The 23508-nt window shown below is 44.7% G+C and overlaps 1 protein-coding gene across 8 annotated transcripts in view; it reads left to right on the top strand.

Annotated features, from left to right (window-relative positions):
• Window positions 1-23508, top strand: part of cacna1bb (calcium channel, voltage-dependent, N type, alpha 1B subunit, b) — an 87420-nt gene that overhangs the window by 43265 nt on the left and 20647 nt on the right. For 3 of the 8 annotated variants that reach the window (XM_069514107.1, XM_069514105.1, XM_069514106.1), the window contains exons 9-29: window positions 1260-1363; window positions 1448-1563; window positions 1654-1743; window positions 3692-3781; window positions 5225-5446; window positions 5546-5658; window positions 5811-5923; window positions 6193-6324; window positions 9104-9176; window positions 9419-9536; window positions 9752-9819; window positions 9928-10034; window positions 12062-12124; window positions 13248-13289; window positions 14289-15029; window positions 16574-16782; window positions 17008-17137; window positions 17460-17589; window positions 18332-18391; window positions 18788-18894; window positions 22588-22684. In XM_069514107.1, the coding sequence (XP_069370208.1) occupies window positions 1260-1363; window positions 1448-1563; window positions 1654-1743; window positions 3692-3781; window positions 5225-5446; window positions 5546-5658; window positions 5811-5923; window positions 6193-6324; window positions 9104-9176; window positions 9419-9536; window positions 9752-9819; window positions 9928-10034; window positions 12062-12124; window positions 13248-13289; window positions 14289-15029; window positions 16574-16782; window positions 17008-17137; window positions 17460-17589; window positions 18332-18391; window positions 18788-18894; window positions 22588-22684 (2925 nt within the window). The remainder of the gene's footprint in view (window positions 1-1259; window positions 1364-1447; window positions 1564-1653; window positions 1744-3691; window positions 3782-5224; window positions 5447-5545; window positions 5659-5810; window positions 5924-6192; window positions 6325-9103; window positions 9177-9418; window positions 9537-9751; window positions 9820-9927; window positions 10035-12061; window positions 12125-13247; window positions 13290-14288; window positions 15030-16573; window positions 16783-17007; window positions 17138-17459; window positions 17590-18331; window positions 18392-18787; window positions 18895-22587; window positions 22685-23508) is intronic. The other 5 variants (XM_069514108.1, XM_069514111.1, XM_069514110.1 and 2 more) reach the window with 2 other exon arrangements.

Raw genomic sequence — 23508 nt, 5'->3', positions numbered from 1 at the left:
TGTCGGCAAACATAAAGTACAGTACTCCAGGAGTCTCTGGACTTTAGATCACAACACCGACATCGACCATTAGGAGTCAAAAGAAAATCAAGCCTAATCATATTGATCGCCCCCTGGTGGCTGGCTGCAGTACAGGTCGTAAACCTGGCCGCCTCCTCCTTGTGAGTGGAGGGGACATGAACCAAATGAATGAGTCAAAATGCTTCTTATCAAACTAATTTAAATGTATTTTTTCCGTAAGTTTGGTTTTAATGAATGATTTGATGATTTAAAAGAAACCTCTTGATGACATCACCATGTACCAGACGGACGTGCCCTGTCTCTGATATTTCGGCTTCATGTTTGCACAACGCGATTAAGTGGATGTCCATGTTTATTTACGCTCATTGATCCATCACTGGATAGACTGGAACACTTAATGTGAGCCAGACCCTTTCACCCAACATCTGCGGTGAACCTCAGCGGACCTCATGGTTTGAGAATCCGGTTTGTGTGTGTGTGTGTGTGTGTGTGTGTGTGTGTGTGTGTGTGTGTGTGTGTGTGTGAGAGCTGTTTGTTCACCCCAGTCATGATGTGAGTCCCATTAGAAGACTGAATCGTCTGTGGACAATTCATTCGTAATAGAAGTAGGAATGTTTCGGATCCTGCTCCTCTCGCTGAATTAAACATTTGTTTTGCCCTGATAGACGACTGAGCATCAGTCAATGGTTTCGTGTGGAAGGAAACTTTTTAAATTGCTTTTTGGTTTTCAAACTGAAAAGTCGTCAGTTTTTTTTTTTCGATTGACGCTGAAGTTGCCAAATGTTTTTTTGTGTCCTCAGCCAACTTGGTTAAAAATACATTCTTATTCACAGCTGTGATTGAGGGCAGTCTTTTTTTTGTTTTTATAATGTTCCATGTACTTTTTATTTGTGAGATGTTCGTTCACTGTTTCTGACTGAAATTACATTTTTACTTTAAGTACGCACACAAAACACGTTTGTTATTTTAAAGACAATACCAAGAAAATGAAAAGTGACGCTCTAGGTATTTATTATGTTTTTGTTTGTTTGTTAGCAGATTACACTGAAACTATTCAACACATCTCCATGAAATTCTGTGGAGAAACAACCCATTCACCTTTTGGGGAAGATCCAGATAAAAATCCTGATTTAGTGAATTGAAATGTTGGGACTTGGTTTCCATTGATATTTTTGTATATTGGTTTTATTGTATTAGGTGTTACACACTTCATCTGTTTATTTATTTTATGTCTCTAGACCAACGATGTGGCAGGAAACACCTGGAACTGGCTCTACTTCATCCCTCTCATCATCATCGGGTCCTTCTTCATGCTCAACCTGGTGCTCGGTGTCCTGTCGGGGTAAGATCGCTGCGAAAATGAATGCATGTATCCCAAAGCTGTAGTCACGTATGATTAAAAACATGCATGTGTATGTTTGAACAGAGAATTTGCCAAAGAAAGAGAGCGAGTGGAGAAGAGGCAGGAGTTCCTGAAGCTTCGGAGGCAGCAGCAGATCGAACGAGAGCTGACTGGATACTTGGAGTGGATCTGCAAAGCGGGTTAGATTCAATCTCTGGAGCAGCGTGAGGCGGCGTTTGTTGTGTTAGGAAAAAAACCCAAAACCTTCTTCTTTCTCTCTCCTGCTGCAGAGGAGGTGTTGCTGGAGGAGGAGGATGAGATTGCAGAGGAGAAGTCTCCGCTGGACGGTGCGTGGTACAAGAGGAAACAAAACCTTCCAGGTGAAAATCTACTCTACCACAGTTATTTACCACAGGGCGGGGAGCGATGATAAACCCGAGAGGTTTCTTCCCCCCCGTCACTCTGTCACCATCACGACAAACCCTCAGGTGCTGATTTATCCCTAACGCCATGTTGGCCAATCAGAGCTCAAGAAAAAAAAAAGAAGCTATTACCAGTTCCAGCAAAGACGCCACAAGCGAAAAACTCTTTAGTGTCTCTGTGCACACGTCAACTCTGGAAACAGTTTCTGAAGATTTCTCCCTGGGAGCAGTTTTATTAAAGGTCAGTTGTGAGTGAACTAAACGTCTGCTTCCCTCTGGACTAAAGGTCGCTCTGGTGTGACGTGACATTTGTCCAGCTTTTCTTTAAATCTGTGAACAGAGGGAATATTTTGAGTTTCTCAACTCATAATTCAAACTTTTGGCCGGCCGCCTGCGTGGACTGTAAAAATCTTATGGAAGATGGCACACGGCAAATAGTGCTGCTGGTTGATTTTTATTTACAGAGTTAATTCAATTTAGTTTATGAATTTCTCTGGATAACTAACTCCTATTCTCTAAATGCAGACAGGAATGTTTGTTACCATGCCAGCCAAATATATACATATATATAAAAATATGTATAATAAGTGCAATCATAGAACCAGCACTTATGATCAGCCTGGTACTGGAGCGATAATCATGGTTTTCACTCATGTTGCTTTTTTTTGCAGCAGAAATAATTCATCTCTCTCTCTCTCCCTCTCTCTGTCTCTCTCTTTCTCTGTCTCTCCCTCCCCCTCTCTGTCTCTCGCTCATGATGTCAGTCCATTAGGGCCGATGTGAGGATGAGGGTTAATCAGTGGGATTTACAGTCAGTCCTATTAGATTTGTTAATACACACATGGAAATTCGTTTGCCAGTAAACGGACGCACACAGAGCAGACAAATCCGAGCTGAAGGTTCCAGATAAGTGACGGCAGCTGGCGGCCTCTTGTTCCCAATTATTTGCATATGTGGGATTATGTGGGATACGTGGGAGACCAGAGAGAAAGAGTCATTCTGATGTTGTTGGAAAATATGGAGCTGGCCCTCGTCAGATGAGTGACGGGTACGAGTGATGGAGCTCGGTGTCAATCCCGGCGGATATTCGAGATCCTTCGTTCTAAAATCATTTGTCCAACGTTTGAGAAGAGAAGATTTAGGAAACGATGCTTCTAAAATATTTGATGTTTCATTTAGAGAGGGATAGAATTACCCAGTTCCTTCCCTCTCATGTTCACCCTCCTCCTTGTCTGAAGGTGTTGCCTCTAAAGCAGACGCAGGTTTGGCCCTTTGCTCCGTGTCGTCCTCGATCTCTCCTCTCTGTTAACGCTCAATGTCTGACCTGTTAGTAAAACGCCGTAGTGCTCAAAGAATCTGAAGTGTGAACGATCTAGGAATAAAATGTTTTTCTGTTTCCACTGGTCATTGTCATAGTGCACATCTCAAATCAAAGGGCTCTGACTCTGTCTCCATTTAAGATTAAAAAGAGAGATTTAAGATTTGGTTCTCCTCTCAGCAGCAGCCTGCTCGAGGGGACGACCGTGGTTTTTTAGCCGTGGAGAAGGACACGGTGACACGGAGCCGGTCACGTGACGATCACACATCCCTGCTGGCAGTTTTTCATTCCGAGGCTGGCGTCAAGCAGGAAGGCAGAAAATCTCCAAATGAGAAACATGATTGATGCCTGCTATTCATATTTTCCAATTAGCTCACTGCTCCACACACACACACACACACACACACACACACACACACACACACACACACACACATTCTATATTCTGCGTTGGGATTGAGGGTTGTTGCACTGAAATGCAATATGAAAATGCTTGTGTTGCACGACAGCACCGTTCCTACACTGTTCATTACTGAAACTATATTATGATTTAAGGGCACATGCTGAATTTTTCTGTTTCCTTCACAGTTCTGAAACGAGGCAAAGCCAAGAAAGGTAAAAACGACCTGATCGGTGCAGAGGAGGGGGAGGATCCTTTCGCCGACATCTCCTCCGTCGGTAACTCTCTCACCTTTGACCCTTGACCTTCTCGTGTCGTCTGCTCACAGTCGACCTTTAAAGCCTCTGTTTCTAAACATACTGTACTTCATTTATCAGATGAGCACGAGTGTCTCCCGCAGAAACAAGTCACCTTGAGGGAGAATAAGTACAATTTAACTTTCCTTAATTAGACTGTTAAGTTAAAATAGCAAGAGAATCACCTTCAGCATTTTAAATTAAACTTTATATATTAATAGACTCGACGGTCCCACACACAAAGACGCGTGTAATTGCTTGTCTGTGTGTTGGAAATAAACATGAGTGAAACTGTTTTCCTGCCTTAAACCTCAAATCCTTTTTTCCTCCTAAATATCTCATCTCGACACTGTTTTCCATTAAATGAAGTGCCGAGGGAATAAGTGCACTGCATCGAATTTTAGTTTCATCTCTGTTGTTTTGCCCATTATGCCTCCAGTTGTGCTGCTCGCTGCAGAGATACGAGGTGCATAGTTTTAATGAGAAGCTGCAAGTAAAAGTCAAGGAGCGCTGAAGTGACTTAAAGGTACAGTGTGTAGAATTTAGTGACATCTAGTGGCACGGCGGCCTCCATAGAGAGGGTCCCCTCGATGTACATATAAAGTATTTAAATATGAAGTATTTAAATATTAAGGGCCTTTTCTGGGGTAAAGAAAACTACATCTCGTACAATTTAGATGAAACGAACCAGTGAAAACAACAGGATTATTTGTTCCACCTGTTTTTGTCCGTCCCTCCGTCCCACTCTTGTGAAAACAATATGTCAAGAATGCCTCGATGGAATTTCTTCAAATTCAAGCATTCACTTTCACAGATGAACTGATGAGATGTTGGTGGTGAAGGGTCATCGTGGGCTCACAGAACATGTGTTTGGCCTCTTGAACCTGATATCTCAAGTTTGCCTTTTGAGAATTTGATCACGTTTTGACAGACTTCAATCTTTTCAACATTGCTGGACTTTTACAATAACGAAAAAAAACATTTGTCCCACACTAGAGGAAAGAAACGCAGTAAAAATGTCAACGTCGCCTGGAAGTTTCTTAATTTTCGGAGTAGTGGTGAACCTTTAGCTGCTTCTCCAGGCACAAATACATGCGGGTGATGCTGACAACTAACCTTTGCAGTTTTGGTGACCGGAGGCAAAAAAATGCAATCCTGGTGCAACTCGAGAAAACTGAAAGAACAAGAGTCTGTAGGAGGAAAACAGCGTCAGCAGGCGGAGACGGATAAAACTGGCGAACAGTCCATAAAGTTTTTTTTTCTTTCTGCAATTACCATAAAAAATTTCCACTGAGCATCTGAAAAAACAATGAGAAGCTCGATGAAGGGGATGCTGCTCATCACATGTAAACCCACGAAACACTTTCTCATGTTTCCTCTTCCTCCTCCTCCTCCTCCTCCTCTTCGTCGCCCCACCCCCCTCAGCTCCCCCCGGCTCTCCCTTCGGCCGAGCCAGCGTGAAAAGCGGCGGTAAGATGGACAGCTCCTCGTACTTCCGCCGCAAGGAGAAGAGGATCCGCTTCTTCATCCGACGCATGGTGAAGGCCCAGAGCTTCTACTGGATCGTTCTGTGTCTGGTGGGTCTCAACACGCTGTGTGTGGCCATCGTTCACTACGACCAACCCGACTGGCTCACGACGGCCCTGTGTAAGTCACACACACACACAAACACACACACACACACACACACACACACTTATTTATACCGATGGTGTGTAACACTAGTTTCTCTTTCTTTCGTTGCAGACACAGCAGAGTTTGTGTTTCTGGGTTTGTTCCTGAGTGAGATGACCTTGAAGATGTACGGCCTCGGAGTGCGGAACTATTTCCATTCCTCCTTTAACTGCTTTGATTTCGGGGTAAGACAGCGGCGGCGCTGACGCTCTACTAACAAGCAGAGTCGACTCTGTTCCGATGTAAATTAGGTCGTCCTTTGGTTTTAGGGGGAAAATCCAATGTTGTGTAAAATGTTTTTTAACGCAGCCACTTCACCCTCTGCTCTCGTCCGCAGGTGATCGTGGGAAGTATCTTTGAGGTGATCTGGGACATGATTAAACCCGGAGCGTCGTTTGGGATCAGTGTGTTGAGAGCCTTGCGACTGCTCCGGATATTCAAAGTCACCAAGTGAGTTAATTTTACATCCTACCTTGAAATGACAGGATTCAGGCAGAGAAACAACTGGATCCGATTCTAACAGGTTCCATAAATATGAAGCTTTAAAGTCAGTTCCAGGAACTTCACATTTCTTTTTTAATTCTCCCCCCCCTGTAATCCTGTGAGTCAGTGACTCTGACGCTCCGATTTGTTTCTACGCATCGTGCGTTTCAGCTTCCTCGTTTCCGTCCGAATGTTTGTTTCATCCGTCATTTACTGTGTTTGCTGCTTTCGCTCAGATACTGGAACTCGCTGAGGAACCTGGTGGTGTCCCTCCTGAATTCCATGAAGTCCATCATCAGCTTGCTCTTCCTCCTCTTCCTCTTCATCGTGGTCTTCGCTCTGCTGGGCATGCAGCTCTTTGGAGGACAGTGAGTGATCTCTCGAACTCGTCATGCTGCCTGTCTGTCTCTCAGTCTGTGTGTTCGGTGTGTGTGTGTGTGTGTGTGTGTGATCCCCTGACGTGTTGGCGCAGCAGGTATCTGGCAGAGCAGCAGCTCAGTCTGAAGCTCTTTGATACGAGTCTCTGCAGGAGCTCTCTGTCGTCTAATGACAGGATCACCTCAGGATTTTGCCGATAATCAACGAGCAGACATCCAGTCTGACACCGCTCCGTCTCTGTCTGTCCTCTGCATGACCACGCAGGTTCAGTGACATCAGTGGTTTTAAATGTGTGTGTTGTTTGTTTTGTAAAGAAGCAAATATAGATATGAGCAGGGAAAGGCAACATGTCTCTTTCCCCCGTTTGACTTCTTTTTACCAATTTTGTCTTTTCCCAGAATCTCAGCTTTTAACTTGAAAAGTACAGAATGTGAACGGAGCCATTTTTTAAACTTGTCTCCTCTTGTGTTTAAACAAACCAAACTAGAAGAGACTCAGAAACTCAGAGAACACAAACTTCCACCGAGCCCCAACAGTCCCCCAATGACACCACATTAAAATTAATCAAATCCAAATTTCAGACACGAGATCCAAGAAAAATTCTCCAGGAAAAATCGAAAAGCATTTCGAAAAACGTCCTGATCTGCACCATAATTTAATGGGTTCTCCACCCAAACCACAACAAATGAAAATATAATCTACTCGGCGAAGGTCAGAAACCACAACTACACGAGAAACTTGTTATTATACAAACTGTCGAGTGGGGATTTAAGGGAATCATTTGAAATAAACTGGAAAAACCAACACTGGCTGTGGTGGTGTGAGTTAAGATTATTTATCACAAAGAAAAAGAAATAGTTGAGCTTTGTTAGAACATATAAATCCCCAATGCCGTCTCCTTTAAAAGTCCTTGGTTTCTTTTGATCATGGCCAAGCTCAAGTTAAAGTTTAACTTTGAAGCGGCCGGCTGTTTCCATGGCAGCGAGCCCACATCAGTCTGCATCATCATTAGCACGGTCTCCGGTGATGGACGAGTGAGAGATGAGGCTGACATCCACATGGTGCTTCCAGCCAGCCGCGCACGTCGGGCTGAGCTCTTGTCTGCGAGTAATGTCCGCTGTGATATTCAGCTCTGTCCACGCTCACATTTTCAACCTGAAGTCCGAAAATGAACTCAAGTTGTCAAATTATTTCTGGAGACAAAAAAACGTATCTTTAAAACATCAATCTGCCTTTTTAATCTTGTTTTTTTTTTTTTTTTTTTTTACCAAATTCAGCACAGTCATCTCTCAGACAGAGGATTTTAGTTGTTTAATAAAAAATAGGCTTTGAGCTTTAAATAGAAGATTAAATGTCTTGTTAAGCAGAAGAAGAAGAAGAAGAAATGCTTTCTCATATCCAGACTTTTTTATTTTTGGCTCAGAAACGATGTTCCCTTCTCAGAAACACAGAATCGCAGTCTCCTGGTAAGATGGTGAGAATTGAAAGATAAACAGTCGGAGGGCGTCTGTCTTCCTGCTGAGACTCACCGGACATCGCCCACCGTGGAAATAAAAAGAAACAAACATGTGATAAGCTCAGAGGAAAAGTGCAGCATTTCCTTTAACAGAATAAAGAAATTCAGTGTTTTCCAGCGTTCAGTTTTTAAAAGCACGGAGCTTCTCTCAGGAACCTCTGTGAGATCCAGGAGGAGCCCAGTAGTTGCAGGCAAAGTATTTGAAGTTCCCTCTTTGTATTCAGCCCCATTCTTCATTTAACAGGAGCCAGTTATTTGATTTGTCATAATTCTGCAGGATTCCACGTGTGCAGCCGTTATCTTTATTCCACTTGTACTCGCCTGTGTGCTTTTAGGGCATGTGTGTTGCAGTCACCTTTCCGGTGTTGTCTGAGGGCTGCGGGGGGGCACGAGCCTGTGGGGGAGTTTGGCCTCAAGCAATTCTTGTTCTCAGGCTTGATTTTAATGAAGTCCCCTCACGGCGGCCGAGCGCCGCGCTCCCAATCCCTATTATCAGAATGAACAGAGGTCGGCACACAGCGAGCCACCGCCGCTCCCTGCACCGGGGCCCGCTAATCCTCAAGGAACAAGAGGACGGAGGGAGAAGTGTGTGAGAGAGGGTGGGGTGCAGGGAGGAATGGAGGGAGGAGATACAGAGGTGTAATGGAGAAAGTGGTGGTGGTGGTGGGGGGGGGTGTGTGAGTTCTGCAGGGTGGATGATGGAGGGATGCAGTAACGAGACAGAGAAGGACAGAGGGAGAAGGAGAGAATATGATGACACACCGAGGGAGAAAAGCCTTATTGAATTAGTTGCTCCTCCCTCCCTCCATCCCTCACTCCCTCCCCCATCTCCCTCATGCATGTACAGTGGATACTACAGCCTGATGTCATTAGCTCATATTGGATTTTCACAGATTCACCACATGGCCAAAAGAACGTGGACTCACATTTTCTAGTATCTGATATGAAGCCTTAATTTGCGGGTTGAAATCTGCAGCGTTCTCATTTGTGCTGTAGAATATCACCTGTATTGTGATTATTTTATTTGTGATTCAAAACTACACTCAGACACTGACTTTATGTATTTCTATTACATATTAAATTCACATGTAATCACATAGCTTCAATGTAAAGGGTCACATTTAGTGAAGGTTTTAAATCCTCTCTTCAACTGCAGCTGGATTTAAATCAGACTGTGACGACGTTTTTTAAATATATTTGTTGTTTTTCCTCCTTTTTGAAATGTTGTTCTTGTATCTGATTCTTTTTAAAAGGTTTAACTTTGAAGAGGAGACGCCGACAACGAACTTTGATACGTTCCCAGCCGCCATCCTCACTGTGTTCCAGGTAAGAGTCACTCCTGCTGAGTCACAGTCGGTAGATTCATACTCAAACAATAAATCAGAGACGTTAGACTTTCCAGAAAAGAGTGTTTTCATTCTTAATTAAGTGAAATGACTGGTCCGTGCTCCTTTGGTCCCATAACGAGCTTGTTGATAATCCTTCAATTAGTCGGAGCTCATAACCCTTCACTCTGTAAAATAAATGAATTCTACGCTCTGTGAGACCTGTTTGGTTTTCGTCCTCAGATTCTGACCGGCGAGGACTGGAACGCCGTCATGTACCACGGGATCGAGTCTCAGGGAGGCGTTCGGCGCGGCATGTTCTCCTCCGTCTACTTCATCGTCCTCACACTGTTTGGAAACTGTATCCTCTTTTTTCAACTGCACTCCGTGGTCCCTCACGGGTCTGGACAAGTCTTTGATTACGAGAGACATTAAATTAATTTGGATCCTGAACTGCAAGAACAAATATTGGCCTGACACTGACAGACTGACACCAGTAATCCCTGCTCCTGCTGTTTAATCACACAATGCATCATTGTCCACGTGTATTTTCTCCTGAGTCCTCTCGTCATTCAGACACCCTCCTGAACGTCTTCTTGGCCATCGCCGTCGACAACCTCGCCAACGCGCAGGAGCTGACGAAGGTGGGCTCGGTCGAAACTGTGTATTCGAAGACATTGATAACAGACAGCGACGCAAATGTCGAAGCGGCTCCTGGAAGCCATTAATGTCCCGGTTGTGACTGGTTTCAGGATGAAGAGGAGCAGGAGGAGGCGGCCAACAAGAAGCTCGCCCTGCAGAAAGCTCTGGAGGTGAAGGAGGTCAGCCCGATGTCGGCAGCCAACATCTCCATCGCTGCGTAAGTTTCAGAGAGTCTCTCCTCTGACGGCAGCTTCAGCCACACACCGGAGATGAATGTCCCATGTGTGTGTGTGTCTGCATCTGTGTGTGTGTGTGTGTGTGTGTGTGTGTGTGTGTCGTCCCTCTCAGTCTCTCACGTCCTGGTTTTACGTCCTGTGTTGATCTGTTCTCCTCATCCACTCCCACAGAAAGCGCTCCTGTGCCATTTTGTTGTTTACGACACTCCACCGTTTACCTCCGTCGCTCCGAGAGGCAATTAAGGAAGCTTCGATCAACAATCCTTCGTTTAAGTCGGAAATGTTTTACAGGGAAGGAAAACGCTGCGCGCTGGGCTTGAACAGACTGCAGAGGCCTTTTAATTTGAAGCCATTATAGATACCAGCCTATTTCTAAATAAATATAATCATCAGTAACATTAGACGTATATTTATTTATTCTTTTAGCCCCTGGACTCATTTTGAAAGTCTAGAAGATGAGAGCTATCGAACAAAACAGAAGAACAAGAGAAAAACCCTAATCTTCTCTGTCAGATACGATAATGATGGAGACGTCTTTATTAACGCTGTCACGCTAAAACTTTTGACCTGCCCCCCTTCTCCGCCGCCGGCCTGTGATTGGCAGCTCTGGGGTCTTGTGTCAACGAGGTAATTAACTGCTCCACCAAATTTAACCTATTTTTAGAGCCTTGATGAACACTGGAATTATCAGAGTCTGTCAAGAGAAAGTTGGAGCGAAAACTGGAGCGTCTTGATTTATAGCTGCAATACTGGAGTTTAAATGAGTTCAAGCGGAACAAAAACAGCGATGGGACCTTAGACTGTAAATAAAGACGGACGACACATCTCCCGCTGACCAGACCTGAACAAATACAGACGAAACCAGTTTATGGACGGAAGCTTCAATCCTTCTCCTGTAGATGAGACTTAAAATGACAGAAAACATCTTTGAGGAAAAAGATTATGTGACGAGAAAACTGCAAATTAAGAAAAACAAAAGTCGCAACACATGCAAATACAGAAACGCGAAAAAGGAAATGTTTCCAGGGGACCGGAAGAAGTGATGCACCTGGCTGATGTTCAACGCTTTGTGAAGATCACCGCTGACGAGAAGCCGACTTTTAATAACTCCAGGTCCCTTAAAAACATTTCCGTTGTCCTTTTTCACGTTTCTGTATTTCCACGTGTTGCGTGTTTTTTTTTAATTTGTCCAATCAGCCAACATGGAGCAGAGATCCTGAATCGAAAACGTTATTGTCCAATGCTGCAGGCGTTAATGGGAATTTCGCTGGTGTATGTCACACACACAAGAATACAACACGGTACATGAGTCGACGATAAATTACAACTTCTAAAATAATCCTGTAACCTATACTGCAGCCAGCCACCAGGGGGGGGCGGTCGAGATGCTTTGGCTTCACTTTCGGGGAGCTGTCATGTCGTCCATCTTTATTTACAGTCAGTACATTTGGTCACGTGATCTTCACGCGGACGTGTGTTAATTGAAAGTGTTGGATTTGTTCCTTGATTGCCGTCCTCCTCTCAGAACTGTCGCTCTGCGGACAGTCGACCTCTCTCACCATCATCACTGTCGTCATGTGACCTGCACATTATTGTTACAGTGTTCTTGGAATATTTTAATTTGTATATTGAACATGTAATTAACTGTTTGTGTGAATTCTCTGTGCTTTTTGAGAGAAATTCAGGGTTTCATGACAAAATCACTTCGAACTTTTACCAAGTAAACAACCTTTCGATCTAAATGTAATTTAAAACTCACATGTTTTGACTTTTTAAAACATTTCACTTCGTTATGTTTTTGTTTTGTGATGAAACTCCTGAATGGCTGTCTTTCAGTTTTTGTTCTTATGAAGATGTATCTGCTTGTGTTGTGTTCCTGCTGTAGTTGCACAGATCAGTGGTTTACTGAGGAGGGGACGGGCGGACGCGCAGACGTACGGACGTCCACTCGTCCCCTTCACATTCGTGCCTCATTCTTTTCCTTTGTTTTTTTGTTCTGCATGTACAGTTTTGTAAAGCAAAATCGAGATGCACTCTCTCGCAGGTCGTCCATCAACAGCATTCAGTCACTGTGAGTTAACAGTCTCTGTTACAATATTCTCCTCCTCTCCTCTCCTTTCCTTCCTCCTTTCCCTCCTCTCCTCTCGCCTGTTCCTTTTCTTGATTCCTCTCCTTTCTTTTTTCCTCATGGTCTCCTCGGCTCCTCTTCCCCCTAATCTCCTCTTATGTTTTCCTGTCTCCTTTCTGGTTATCATCTGCTGTTTTCCCTATTGGTCTCCTCTCTTCTCCTCCTCTCTTGTCTCCTCTCATGTCCTCCCCTCTGCTCTTGTTTCCTCTCCTCTTGTTTCCTATACTGTCTTTTTCCCCTCATGGTTTTCTCCTCTCTTGTTTCCTCTACTCTCCTCTTGTTTCCTCTACTCTCCGCTCGTCTCCTCTCCTCTTGTTTCCTCTACTCTCCGCTCGTCTCCTCTCCTCTTGTTACCTCTACTCTGCTCTACTCTCCTCTCCTGTCCTCTCGTCTCCTCTCCTCTTGTTTCCTCTACTCTCCTCTCGTCTCCTCTCCTCTTGTTTCCTCAACTCTCCTCTTGTTTCCTCTCCTCTGCTCTCGTCTTCTCTCCTCTCGTCTCCTCTGCTCTCGTCTCCTCTCCTCTCGTCTCCTCTGCTCTTGTTTCCTCTCCTCTTGTTTCCTCAACTCTCCTCTTGTTTCCTCTCCTCTGCTCTCGTCTTCTCTCCTCTCGTCTCCTCTCCTCTCGTCTCCTCTGCTCTCGTCTCCTCTGCTCTTGTTTCCTCTCCTCTTGTTTCCTCAACTCTCCTCTTGTTTCCTCTCCTCTCGTCTCCTCTCCTCTCGTCTCCTCTGCTCTTGTTTCCTCTGCTCTATCATTACTAATAGAGTGAAATGTTTTTGTGATTCTTGTAGAAAAATCAATCACATGTAAATAACACAAATAAACACACACACACACAGGATGAATAAATCTCTGCTACATATCGATGGATTTAAAAATGCAGATGAAGGCCGGAGAAGCTTATTTCACATCCCACTTGTGTGTTTGTGTTAATATATCTTCCTCTCACTCTAGCGTCTCATCTCTCACTCTTCTCTCTGTACTAACACTGTCTGTCCATCTGTTGCTCACCTGTCTGTGGATTCCTGTCCCGTGTGTCCTCTGTGTGTCTGTGTCTTTGTCTTTTAGGAGTTACACTGTCTACTCCTCCCCCGCCCGACGAATCTTGAGGTACAGGTGACCAGAGGGAACAAACTTAACTAACCCATAAAGCCCCATGTAAATAAATCGAACTGTGCAGAGACAGAAACAGTAGAAACACATCAAATGAGTTTTGATGGTTTTTTTTGAAGTTATTCTCGCTTCAGTTCAAATACTCGTCAGGAATAACAACCCCCCCTCCACCCCCCATTGCATGCTGGTCTGCCTGCCTCATTCGCACCTGGTCCAACTGAATCCGAACGATTATTCCTGTCGAATGTTTTTCCACGTCTGAAGGGAAACATTCATGCAACACTAATCAAAAATTAGTAAAGTTATAATAACATGCAATAATTTACAAAGAAAAAAAACCTAATATACACAGTGTAAGAATATACTGTGTGTTATTACAAATAGTTCCAGATGTAGAAAGACTAATTCATTTTTTAATATGAAGACGACTCCATGATTTGCCTGTGGATGTTAATTTAACTCATTCATGAAGAATTATTTACTTTTCATCAGTTCTTCGTCTTTTAAATGAGTCAAACTCTGAATCCTTGAAAAGCAGCGTTTGAAAAACACGAAGCAGCCGTTCAGCTGTAAATCATTTAGACGATGAACTCACTCGTGTGGTAGTTGTTGTAGAACCTGCTCGTAGAATCTCAGAATCAGGTCACTTCTCGTCAACAGAATTTAGAACCTGAAGGTTTTCAGAAAGTGAAACGAATCCTGCTTTGAGGATTTGAACTAGTTTCTCCACATAACACTCGAGCATGGTAAGTGAAAGCTTTACCATGGTGAACATTTGTTGAAGCATCCATAGACCACGTCATGTCCGGTCCCTTCTCACATACTTTACGTCATTAAGAGCCCGATGACTGAAGTAGGGTTTGCAGTGGAACTTGTGGCTATGGATGGAAATATGAAAAGTGGTGCTCACCCGCAATCTAAAATCTGAAATGCTTCTGTCGCGTTGTTTTTCAACATCACACAATCTTCTCCTGTGGGTTTGATTCCTGTTTGCAGCAAGGAGCAGCAGCGCTCAGCAAAAAGCATGTCGGTGTGGGAGCAGAGGACCAATCAGCTGAGGAGACACAACATCAGGGCGAGCAGCGAGGCCCTGTTCAACGAGCTCGACCCCGAGGAGCGCCTCCGCATGTCCTCCGCCCTCCACCTCCACCCTGACATGAAGACCCACCTGGACCGGCCGCTCGTGGTGGAGGCCAGGAACGGCGACAAACCCAGCAGGCCTCCCGAAGGAGGGGGACGGGACGAGGCAGGGAGTCCCCGGCAGGATGGGACAGGAGACAACTACTACGCTCACCCCAGGAAGCATCACCGCCACCGCGACAGAAACGGCGACGGAGGCGACGGCAGGGGGGGGCGGCACCACACCCATCACAGCAGGAGCAGAGACCACAAGGCTGAGCAGACGAAAGAGAGGAGGGCGGAGAGGAGCCACAGCCACGAGGGAGGGCAGGGACACAGGCACCACCACCAGGCTGGATCCCCCGAGGAGGAGACCAATGACGTGCACGGAGGAGGAGAAGAAAGAGGACATCGCCATCACCATTCTCATCGTCCACCCAAAGAGGGGAACGGGATGATGGCGAACGGTGCACAGGGAGAGCGGAAGGGCAGAGGAGGAGGAGGAGGAGGGGATAGTAACGGAGAGAGGAAGGGTCGCTGCTCTCGTTTGGTCAGAGCTCATTCGACTCTGGATGGAGACGACTGTAAGAGGAACAGAAACGGAGCCCGAGGCCACAGGTAAGGCCGCACATATCCTGCTCTGCAACCCACTTCCATATTCACGCCTACTTTAAATCCGCGAGGGTGCTTTACTTTTCTCAGAGAAATACTCCTCAAATATCTACTTATCAACATTTCCAGACGCAGAAGAAGCTGCGTTCAGCAAAAAAAACTCAGATAAACCCACCGCAACTGAAGAGTCGGATCTTTTCCTCAAGAGTTGGAGCAGAAGAACTGAGATAAAAGCTGGATGAATATTGGACTTATATTTATCAGTTGGCTTTAAAAAAACCTCCAAGTAAAAGCCGATGTTCCTTCCGTATCTGCTAAATATGTAGACGAGCACGTGTTTGCTCAGCAGTTCACAGTCTAAACAAACATGTGACGTCAGGGTTTCCATCGCAGCTTGTTTCAGTTTCACACGAGTGAACTTGTTGCTGAGCGTTGAAGTTCAGGTCAGGTCAACGATGCACCGTGTTTACAAAAGGAGGAAGTCGTTATTTTTTGGGGGGGGGTTTGCCATCAAGTGAAGCAGAGACAAACTGCAGCGTGACTCGCAGCTGAGATCGATTTATTCCCATCATACAGTTCTCTCTGGACTATTTCACTGAACAGAGGACGAAGGTGACTGAACATGTTGTTCACCGGATTGGACAAAGAAATAAATCTGCAGGCTTCTGCTTTCATCTGTAAAATTACATGAGCTGGAGAATCCGAAAGATAAGATAAATGTATTTATAGAGCAGCTTCTCTGGAGCTGACGACCACTCGAAGGGCTTTAAAGTTCACACACACATTCATACAGATAAGATACGATAATCCTTTATTGATCCCCATGGGGAAAATCAGGTATTACAGCAACTCACTTACAGAATAAATACAAGTAAAAAGAAAAGATTAAAAATAGTAGAATAAAATAAAAAAGATTTACATAAGAACAATTAGACACGAAACTCAATGACCCAGAAAATTACTGCAGTGCATAATAATAAAGGCAGTTAGTACCATAGCAAAGATAATTATGATCAAACAGACTAGGATGTATAACATATAAAAAGATATTGTAAGAGCAGTACAGTACAATAGAATACTCTTGTAGTAATAATGATAATTGAAAACAGTTGTACAACCCTTTTGAAAACCGCCCCACATCTTTTCTTTTTAATTTCACGTCTTCACTGCCTGTTTTTTTTAAAAAACATTTATTTTGTGAGGATCTGCTGCAACAGTGACGAGTCGTAGCGTCGTCTCCGCAGCCCTGAGATTGACCTGTGATGTCTCTGACTTGACTTAATTAATCCTCCTGTGGATTTTCTAGACGATGTGAGACTTAAATTTAAAGACATGATTTTGTTTTCTACATAAGTACGATATAAGTGTGTGTTTGGATAACTACCCAGTCAGACTCAACTTCTAGTTTGCTGCCAGATAATTTGCGGTCTGTATCTCCCAGGAGGGCAAACAAACTTTTCTAACATGGATCCCATTTGGCAGAAAGAAGCTGGAGGCACAAGAGAGTGCGACTGTGATGCCTGTGATAAGATCCACATCTCTTTCTCCAGAGAGAAGCAGCCAGATGCCGAGGACAGCGGCCTCGCCTCCAGTCCTCTGCAGCTCATGCACAGCAGCCTGAGTCTGGGGGAGAAGCAAGAGGACGCCGACAACCAGAAGAACTCCACCAGGGCCAGTCAGGCAGGCCTCAACAGCAGCAACGCCATCCACATCCCCGTCACCATCACCGGCCCGCCCGGAGAGACCGCCATCATTCCCAGTGAGTAGAGCATAATGTCGCCATATCAACAGGAATGTTTTTCTTTTTTCGTCTGAAATGTTTGAAATGATTGCACATCGACTCCAAAACGTTCATCCAGGTTTGATTCGCTGTCGTACCTGAACATTTGTTTGAGTTTGTTTTAATTATTCAGGATCGATTCATTCACAGAAACTGGAATCCACAGGAAATGTCTCAACGAATACACTTGTTTTTCCACACCAGTGAACAGCATCGACTGTGACAACGTCCAAATCAGCGACGAGAAGAAAGATCTGGAGGAAGAGGAGGCGGCTAATGGGCCTCGGCAGATCCTCCCCTACAGCTCCATGTTCGTCTTCGGGCAAACAAATCCGTGAGTCACGGCCGGGAGGTGACGAGAGGAGTGAGACTGATGGTTCCAGTTGAAATTTCAAACATCAGAGAGTTTATAAAACACGTTATCAGCCTTTTACAGCAAACACAAGCCCAAGATGTGTCATTTAATTCACCAACGTTGTTGCAGAAGTTTTTAATGGTCACCTTTTGTTATATTATTAATCCGGGAGGTTCAAATGAGCGTGGAAGCTTTCGCATGTTGTCTTCACCTTAACGGACCCAGTGAGCCGTCACACTTGATGTGAACGTGTGTGGTAATGTGTGTATATATGTGTGTGTGTGTGTGTGTGATGTCGTAGGGTGCGGCGGCTGTGTCACTACGTGGTCAACCTCCGCTACTTTGAAATGTGCATCCTGATGGTCATCACCATGAGCAGCATCGCTCTGGCAGCCGAGGACCCGGTGCAGGCCAACGCACCGCGCAACAACGTGAGTCAGACCGACAACCGGACGCCGCGAATAAACATCTGGACGCAGGCACCCGACACGGGGACACACAGGACACACCAGCTTCTGCAGGCTCACACAAGTGCATGAAGATTCGCACAGACGCGTCTGATTCGGGCTGATTCATCGGGACTGACTGAGGCTCACGGGCTCTGACAGCTTGAAAAAAAACGAAAACAAGCGTTTTAAGTCAAACTCTGACACTTTGACTTTAGGAAAATTCAAATATAACTCGGAACGTTCTGATCCAGTTTGGCAGGTTGTGTCTGTGCTGTTCTGTTTGTGTGGCACATGTTGGGAATTAGGAAGAAATGCACAGACACTAGAGTTTTGACGGACAAGCACAACTAATTCATATTCCAGTCAGGGGCACGGAGGGAATCTGGGGTGATGTGTGTGTGTGTGTGTGTGTGTGTGTGTGTGTGAGTGTGTGACGATGAGTGTGTGTTTGTGAGTGTGTGTGTGTGACGATGAGTGTGTGTTTGTGAGTGTGCGCATGCAATCGCGTGAGTGCTCAGGTGATGTGTGAGTCTGTGCAGGAGAATACAAAGCTTAGAGAGAAGAAACTGATTCTTACACTCTCTCTCTCACACACACACACACACACACACACACACACACACACACACACACACACACACACACACACACACACACACCACAAGTCACTGGATCTGCAGATGAGTCACTTCACAGGATCTTTTCTTCCTGTCTGTTGTTGCAGGTTCTGAAGTATCTGGATTACGTCTTTACTGGAGTCTTCACATTTGAGATGGTGATTAAGGTGAGAGGACGTAACGAACACTCTGATATCAGTTCTGTGGGGGAAGAAAAAAAGAAAATACAATATATTATATATTATATGTTATAATATATAATATAGGTGTCACTGTGTTTTAACCTGCGCTCACTGTGAAGGTTAGCACACAGTGGACAGCCGCTCTGACACCGCTAATGGTTTGTGGTTTTTCTGCTCTCGGCTGTGATAACCATCGGCACTTAATGCCGTGCCGGCACTTTAGATAATGAACGGTCTTGGGTGAGTGCACAGAAGGTGCCAACTTTGAAAAGCAGAGGTGATTTAAATCTTTTAAGCTTTGAAGAGAAGGGATCAAATAAACCCGAAAAATGAAATGTGATTTTCTTTATAATTCCATTTTTCTTTACTCTGCGACTGCAGATGATTGACTTGGGGCTGCTCCTCCACCCTGGCTCGTATTTCCGTGACCTGTGGAACATTCTGGACTTCATCGTGGTCAGTGGAGCTCTGGTGGCCTTCGCCTGCTCGTAAGTTCACAGCATTTTCGATTTCACCTTCCAGCCAATTGGAAATATGGAGTCACAGCGAGAATTGTTTTGAGGATCACTTTTGCGTTCCCTCTCGGAATGTTTTGATTTATCTTGCGGTAGTTTCCCGCTCCGCTCGTTCTTCTGAGTTTCTCCTGACAAGATCCAGATAGTGTCCCGTGTGAGAACACAGCAGGAGATTCTCTGGAACGCTGCGGAGATCGTTGTGTTGCCCGAGCTGCACTCTGAAAGGTATCGGGAGGTAACGCAAAAGAAATCCTCGACATTCTTGCTGAGACGCTTCTAGAAAATAAGAAATTATCCGTAGCCTCCGTGTAAACAGAGTTAATGATTCCCATGAAACTTGCAGCGTTGCATTCTGGGTCTCTGGCGTTCAAATACTCTGTTTCAACCAGCAAGGTCATTTATTTGGCCTCCACCCACCAGTGTTTCAAACCCACTGAATGTCCTGAAGTTCTGCAGTTTGTCTCCTTGTGTGTTTTTCTTCTCCTCTGCTTTATATCGATGCTTCTCACTGTCTTTTATCTGTTGCTGACTTTGTCTCTGTCTTTTACTTTCTTTCCCTCTTTCTTTCTACTCTTTCTTTCTTTTCTGGCTTGGATTGCTTTCAGGAGCCTTATGGGGTAATGCCTGCTCTCTCTGCCCGTTTTTATCACTCCGTCCACGTGCTTGTCTCGCTGTTTGTGTCTCCTGCTTTTTCTTCCTGTCCTTCTCAGCCGGTTTACCGACACGTATTCATGTTTTCAACAAATGTCACATTTTGTTATTTTGCTTTTCTTATCATCGGCGCCACAGTCGCAATCAAAGACACTGACATTTACTCTGTTTGTGTTACGTAACGGTGTTTGTGTTCAGGTTGCGTAAGTGTAATTACCCGTTCTCCATTTATCGCACATATCTTATATGTGTGTGTCAGTTGGAACAATGAACACAAAGCTCAGTGTGGCAGCACAGCGAATAATAATACGTCTCGGACACATTTTCTCAGGTGATCCAGGATTTTCTGGATATTAGAAAAGATGCTAATTGAAATCCATTAAACGGTGAATCATTGCTATAAGACATTTCTTCTGTTCATTTCTAAACATAACAATTACTTTAAAGTATTTGAAAGTATAATTAAAATTCTGTCTTTCTGTCCTCGTGTCCCTACACACAATATTTCCTCAGACTCGTCTGTCTCTGGTTAATCGGTTTAATTGCTCCGGTTTTTCTCTTTATCTGTGTTTTTCTTTTCCTTGTGACGTCAGTTTAAAAAGCTGAATAATGTCTCTGTACCTTCATGTCTGTGTGAAATCTGCTTAATATCTTTATTTTCCTCTGTTTTTTCTTTATCTTCTCATTTGCTCTTGTTTGTGTGGGTGGTTGTTTGTGTTAATGTGTGTGTGTGTGTGTGTGTCTGTGTGTGTGTGCGCGCTCATAATCGCTTTTTCTCATCAGATCCCAACAAAGCGTGGCCAGGTGGGAACTGCCCCTCTCTAACTTTAACTTACTGACCCTCCCTCCCTCTCCTTGTCCCCCACATGTGAAAGAGAGAACGCTCCTCCTCTTATCAACCTCTCCATCCCAACGTGTTTGGGATACGACCCTGACCTCCTCCCTCCTTCCTCTCCTCCCTGTTAGAAAAGTAACGTCCCGTCCCAATATTGGGGCGACGAAATAAAAAGACAATATTGGGAACTCCAAGTCATAGCTTTCAGAAGACCAACATAAATACAACAATACAAATCTAACACCGACATACACACAGAAATACTCAGTTTATATATATTTGCACATGATTCAAAATTGAGCATGCGATTTGATTTTCCTGCAGCACGTGAACCTGCTCGATGCGGAGCCTCGTGCGTCCTGTGAAAAAGCTTCTGATTGGACGTCAGCTCTTAGCGTCCCTGAACAGGAAGTGCTCGTCAGCTGAGAGGATCAGTGATGATGACCTCATATGCCAGGCTGCTGAGCACATTAGGCTATCAGTGCTGATCTGTGCCTCACTGATGTGAACACACAACCTTGTACGCACACGCACACGCACATTACATCTTCCTTGCCTGCGGCTCTTCTGAAAGCTATTGGGAGACTGTTCTTGCCGTCTCAATGTGTCGAGGTCCTTGAATAGCGAGGACTGGCATTGACTTTGCAGATTGCATGCCAGGATAACCAAGTCATCTGAGCATGAGAGCTGCATGCCTTTTTGTCAGACGTAAGAGTTTTTCCACTGAGAAAGGAAAAAGAAGAACGCCCCGAGGCCTGAAACGTATGGAACCAGGCTCCTGTTCGAGCTGCGTCCTGCCTCACCCACTTTATAATGAGGCACAGATACGAATTCATGACATAAATTAAAACAGCAGCCGAAACTGTGGTTTTCCTTCAATCCATGAATCCACCGGATTGGTCTTGCCGAGTGGAAGAGACCAGAGAAGACAGAGCTACTTACTGCCGCTCCTTTATTGTAACTGTACAAAAGAAAGCTTGACATTAGAAAAGAGTAGTACACAAGCTTTAAATCAGATCCTGGAAAAAGAATCAAATCAAATCATAAGTAATAGCAGTTGGATATTAATTGATTTCAATTAAAGGGATCTATAAGCTGTTCTAGACGTTATCTTTTCTTGCTTTTGTCCCGTCGCAACCTTCACACATGAAACTGTCGGCCGTGCTCATCCACAGATATTTGCACACTCTTGATTCGTACGTCTCAGAATTCTTTAAAGTGGAGAAGAAACGACTGAGAAAGCGTTTCTGTCCATGTCGTGTGGTTGTGTGACTAATTAATTATAAATCCCAGTGTCCTTGGCCAATGTCAGTGTGTGAGTGAGTGATGGCTCAGCTGTTATTAGTGTACCTGTTAGTTTAAAACCCCCACAGACACTTCACACTGTTCGTAGCACAGCAACATGCAGCTCCTTCACTCTTATATATATATTATATAAACGAATGAATGAGCAAAGAAAGAGAGACAGAGGAATAAAGGTAGAGAGAGAACAAAATAAGGAAATGAAGAAACAAATGACAATAGGAGAATAAGAAAGGAGCAGAAAGGGTGATTAAACAAAAGATGAGATGGAAGATGAGAAAGAAATATGGAAGGAAGAGAGAAAGGAAGAAATGAGGGACAATAGGGAAGACTGGAAATAAAGGAAGAGAAAGAAAGAAAGGGAGGTTGGAAGGAAGTAAAAGAAAGAAATGGACAATTGAGAAGACAAGGAGAAAGATAAAGGAAGGATAGAAGGGAGGAAGGAAGAGAAAGAAAGAAAGTAAAAGCCAGAAAAAGTGAAAGAAAAGAAACGCTGGAAGACAGATGGAGTAAGAGGAAAGAAGAGAGGGAAAGGTGGATTCGCCAACAGATGAATGTAATAAATCGTAATATAAAGAAGTGATGACACAATATTTAAATCATCGTGTATTTGAACTATTTTTAAAGAACCTGAGTAAAAGTGCTCGTCAGTGTTGAATCTTCCCTGCAGCATGTTTCTGTAACATTACACCACACTCACTTGCATTGCTCTACTAACAGTATAAAGAAGTACTACTGGTACACACTGTACTGTGCGTACTACGGCTCTCGCTCCCGGGGGCTGGGATGAGAGGGTTTACATGATTATCGGTTGCACTGCGTCACCCGAACTAATTCTCTCTCTCTCTCTCTCTCTCTCTCTCTCTACGTCTGCGCAGAGGGACCAAAGGCAAGGACATCAACACCATCAAGTCCCTCAGGGTCCTCCGGGTCCTGCGGCCACTCAAGACCATTAAACGTCTGCCCAAGCTGAAGGTACAGTAATCCGATCTGTCACCCCAGCGAGTCTATTCTGAGAAGACGAAAAAATACGGCGAGAGAGCAGCTGGGGCAGCGTTCGATGAGAAGTCGCTCTCACCGATCAGGAATCGGTTTACTGTGTAATGTCTCTGTATTTCGAACAGGACGTCTCATCTGAAGTCTGTTGCTCTGGGTTATGAAGGAGTTCAATTTAATTTCCTTATTATTACTATTTATTTTATGTTGCAGCTCCTCCTCTCAGCTCCTGTCTCTTTAAGAACCCGCCCCACCTGAGAACGCTCGCTCTGATTGGCCCGCTGGCTCACTCTGTGCCGTGATTGGTCAACCCGAGTCGGTTGCGCCGCGCGTGTTTCGGTTACTTTTCCCAGCAGCCCCCTCGTAAGTGTCCGTAAAACGTCAGCGTCGGCTCTCGTGGGAGCAAAGCAAGAAACATTTCTTGATCACGTAACAGGACAGAAGAAGAAACAGCACCACCCTCAGTCGGGGAGGGAGAACAACAATAACAGAGGACGCACGAATGGATTTAGACCCAGACTCTGAGGTGACAGCTTCCCTCTGGTGCGTGACGGCGCCTGATCATCCAAACGTAATGACTCCGACAAAAGAGGAAAGATCTGATCGGAGTAATGGAAGTGAGACGACAGGGACGGAATCAGAGCTGACGGAGACGCGCTCGTCCACAACTCCTCCTGGAGACGTGGACGGAGGAGTTTGACGGACAGGCCGGTGGAAGATTGGAGAATTACGCTCCGTGCTCGCTCTGACTCAATCACCAGTCTGCAAATTAATTGGTTAGATTGGACATGAGTCAGCAGAGA

This window comes from Paralichthys olivaceus, chromosome 18 (genome assembly GCF_024713975.1).
Source record: "Paralichthys olivaceus isolate ysfri-2021 chromosome 18, ASM2471397v2, whole genome shotgun sequence".
NCBI classification, from domain to species: Eukaryota; Metazoa; Chordata; class Actinopteri; order Pleuronectiformes; family Paralichthyidae; genus Paralichthys; species Paralichthys olivaceus.
The sequence above is the reverse complement of the archived record's forward strand: the minus strand, read 5'-3'. Positions and strand labels throughout refer to the sequence as shown.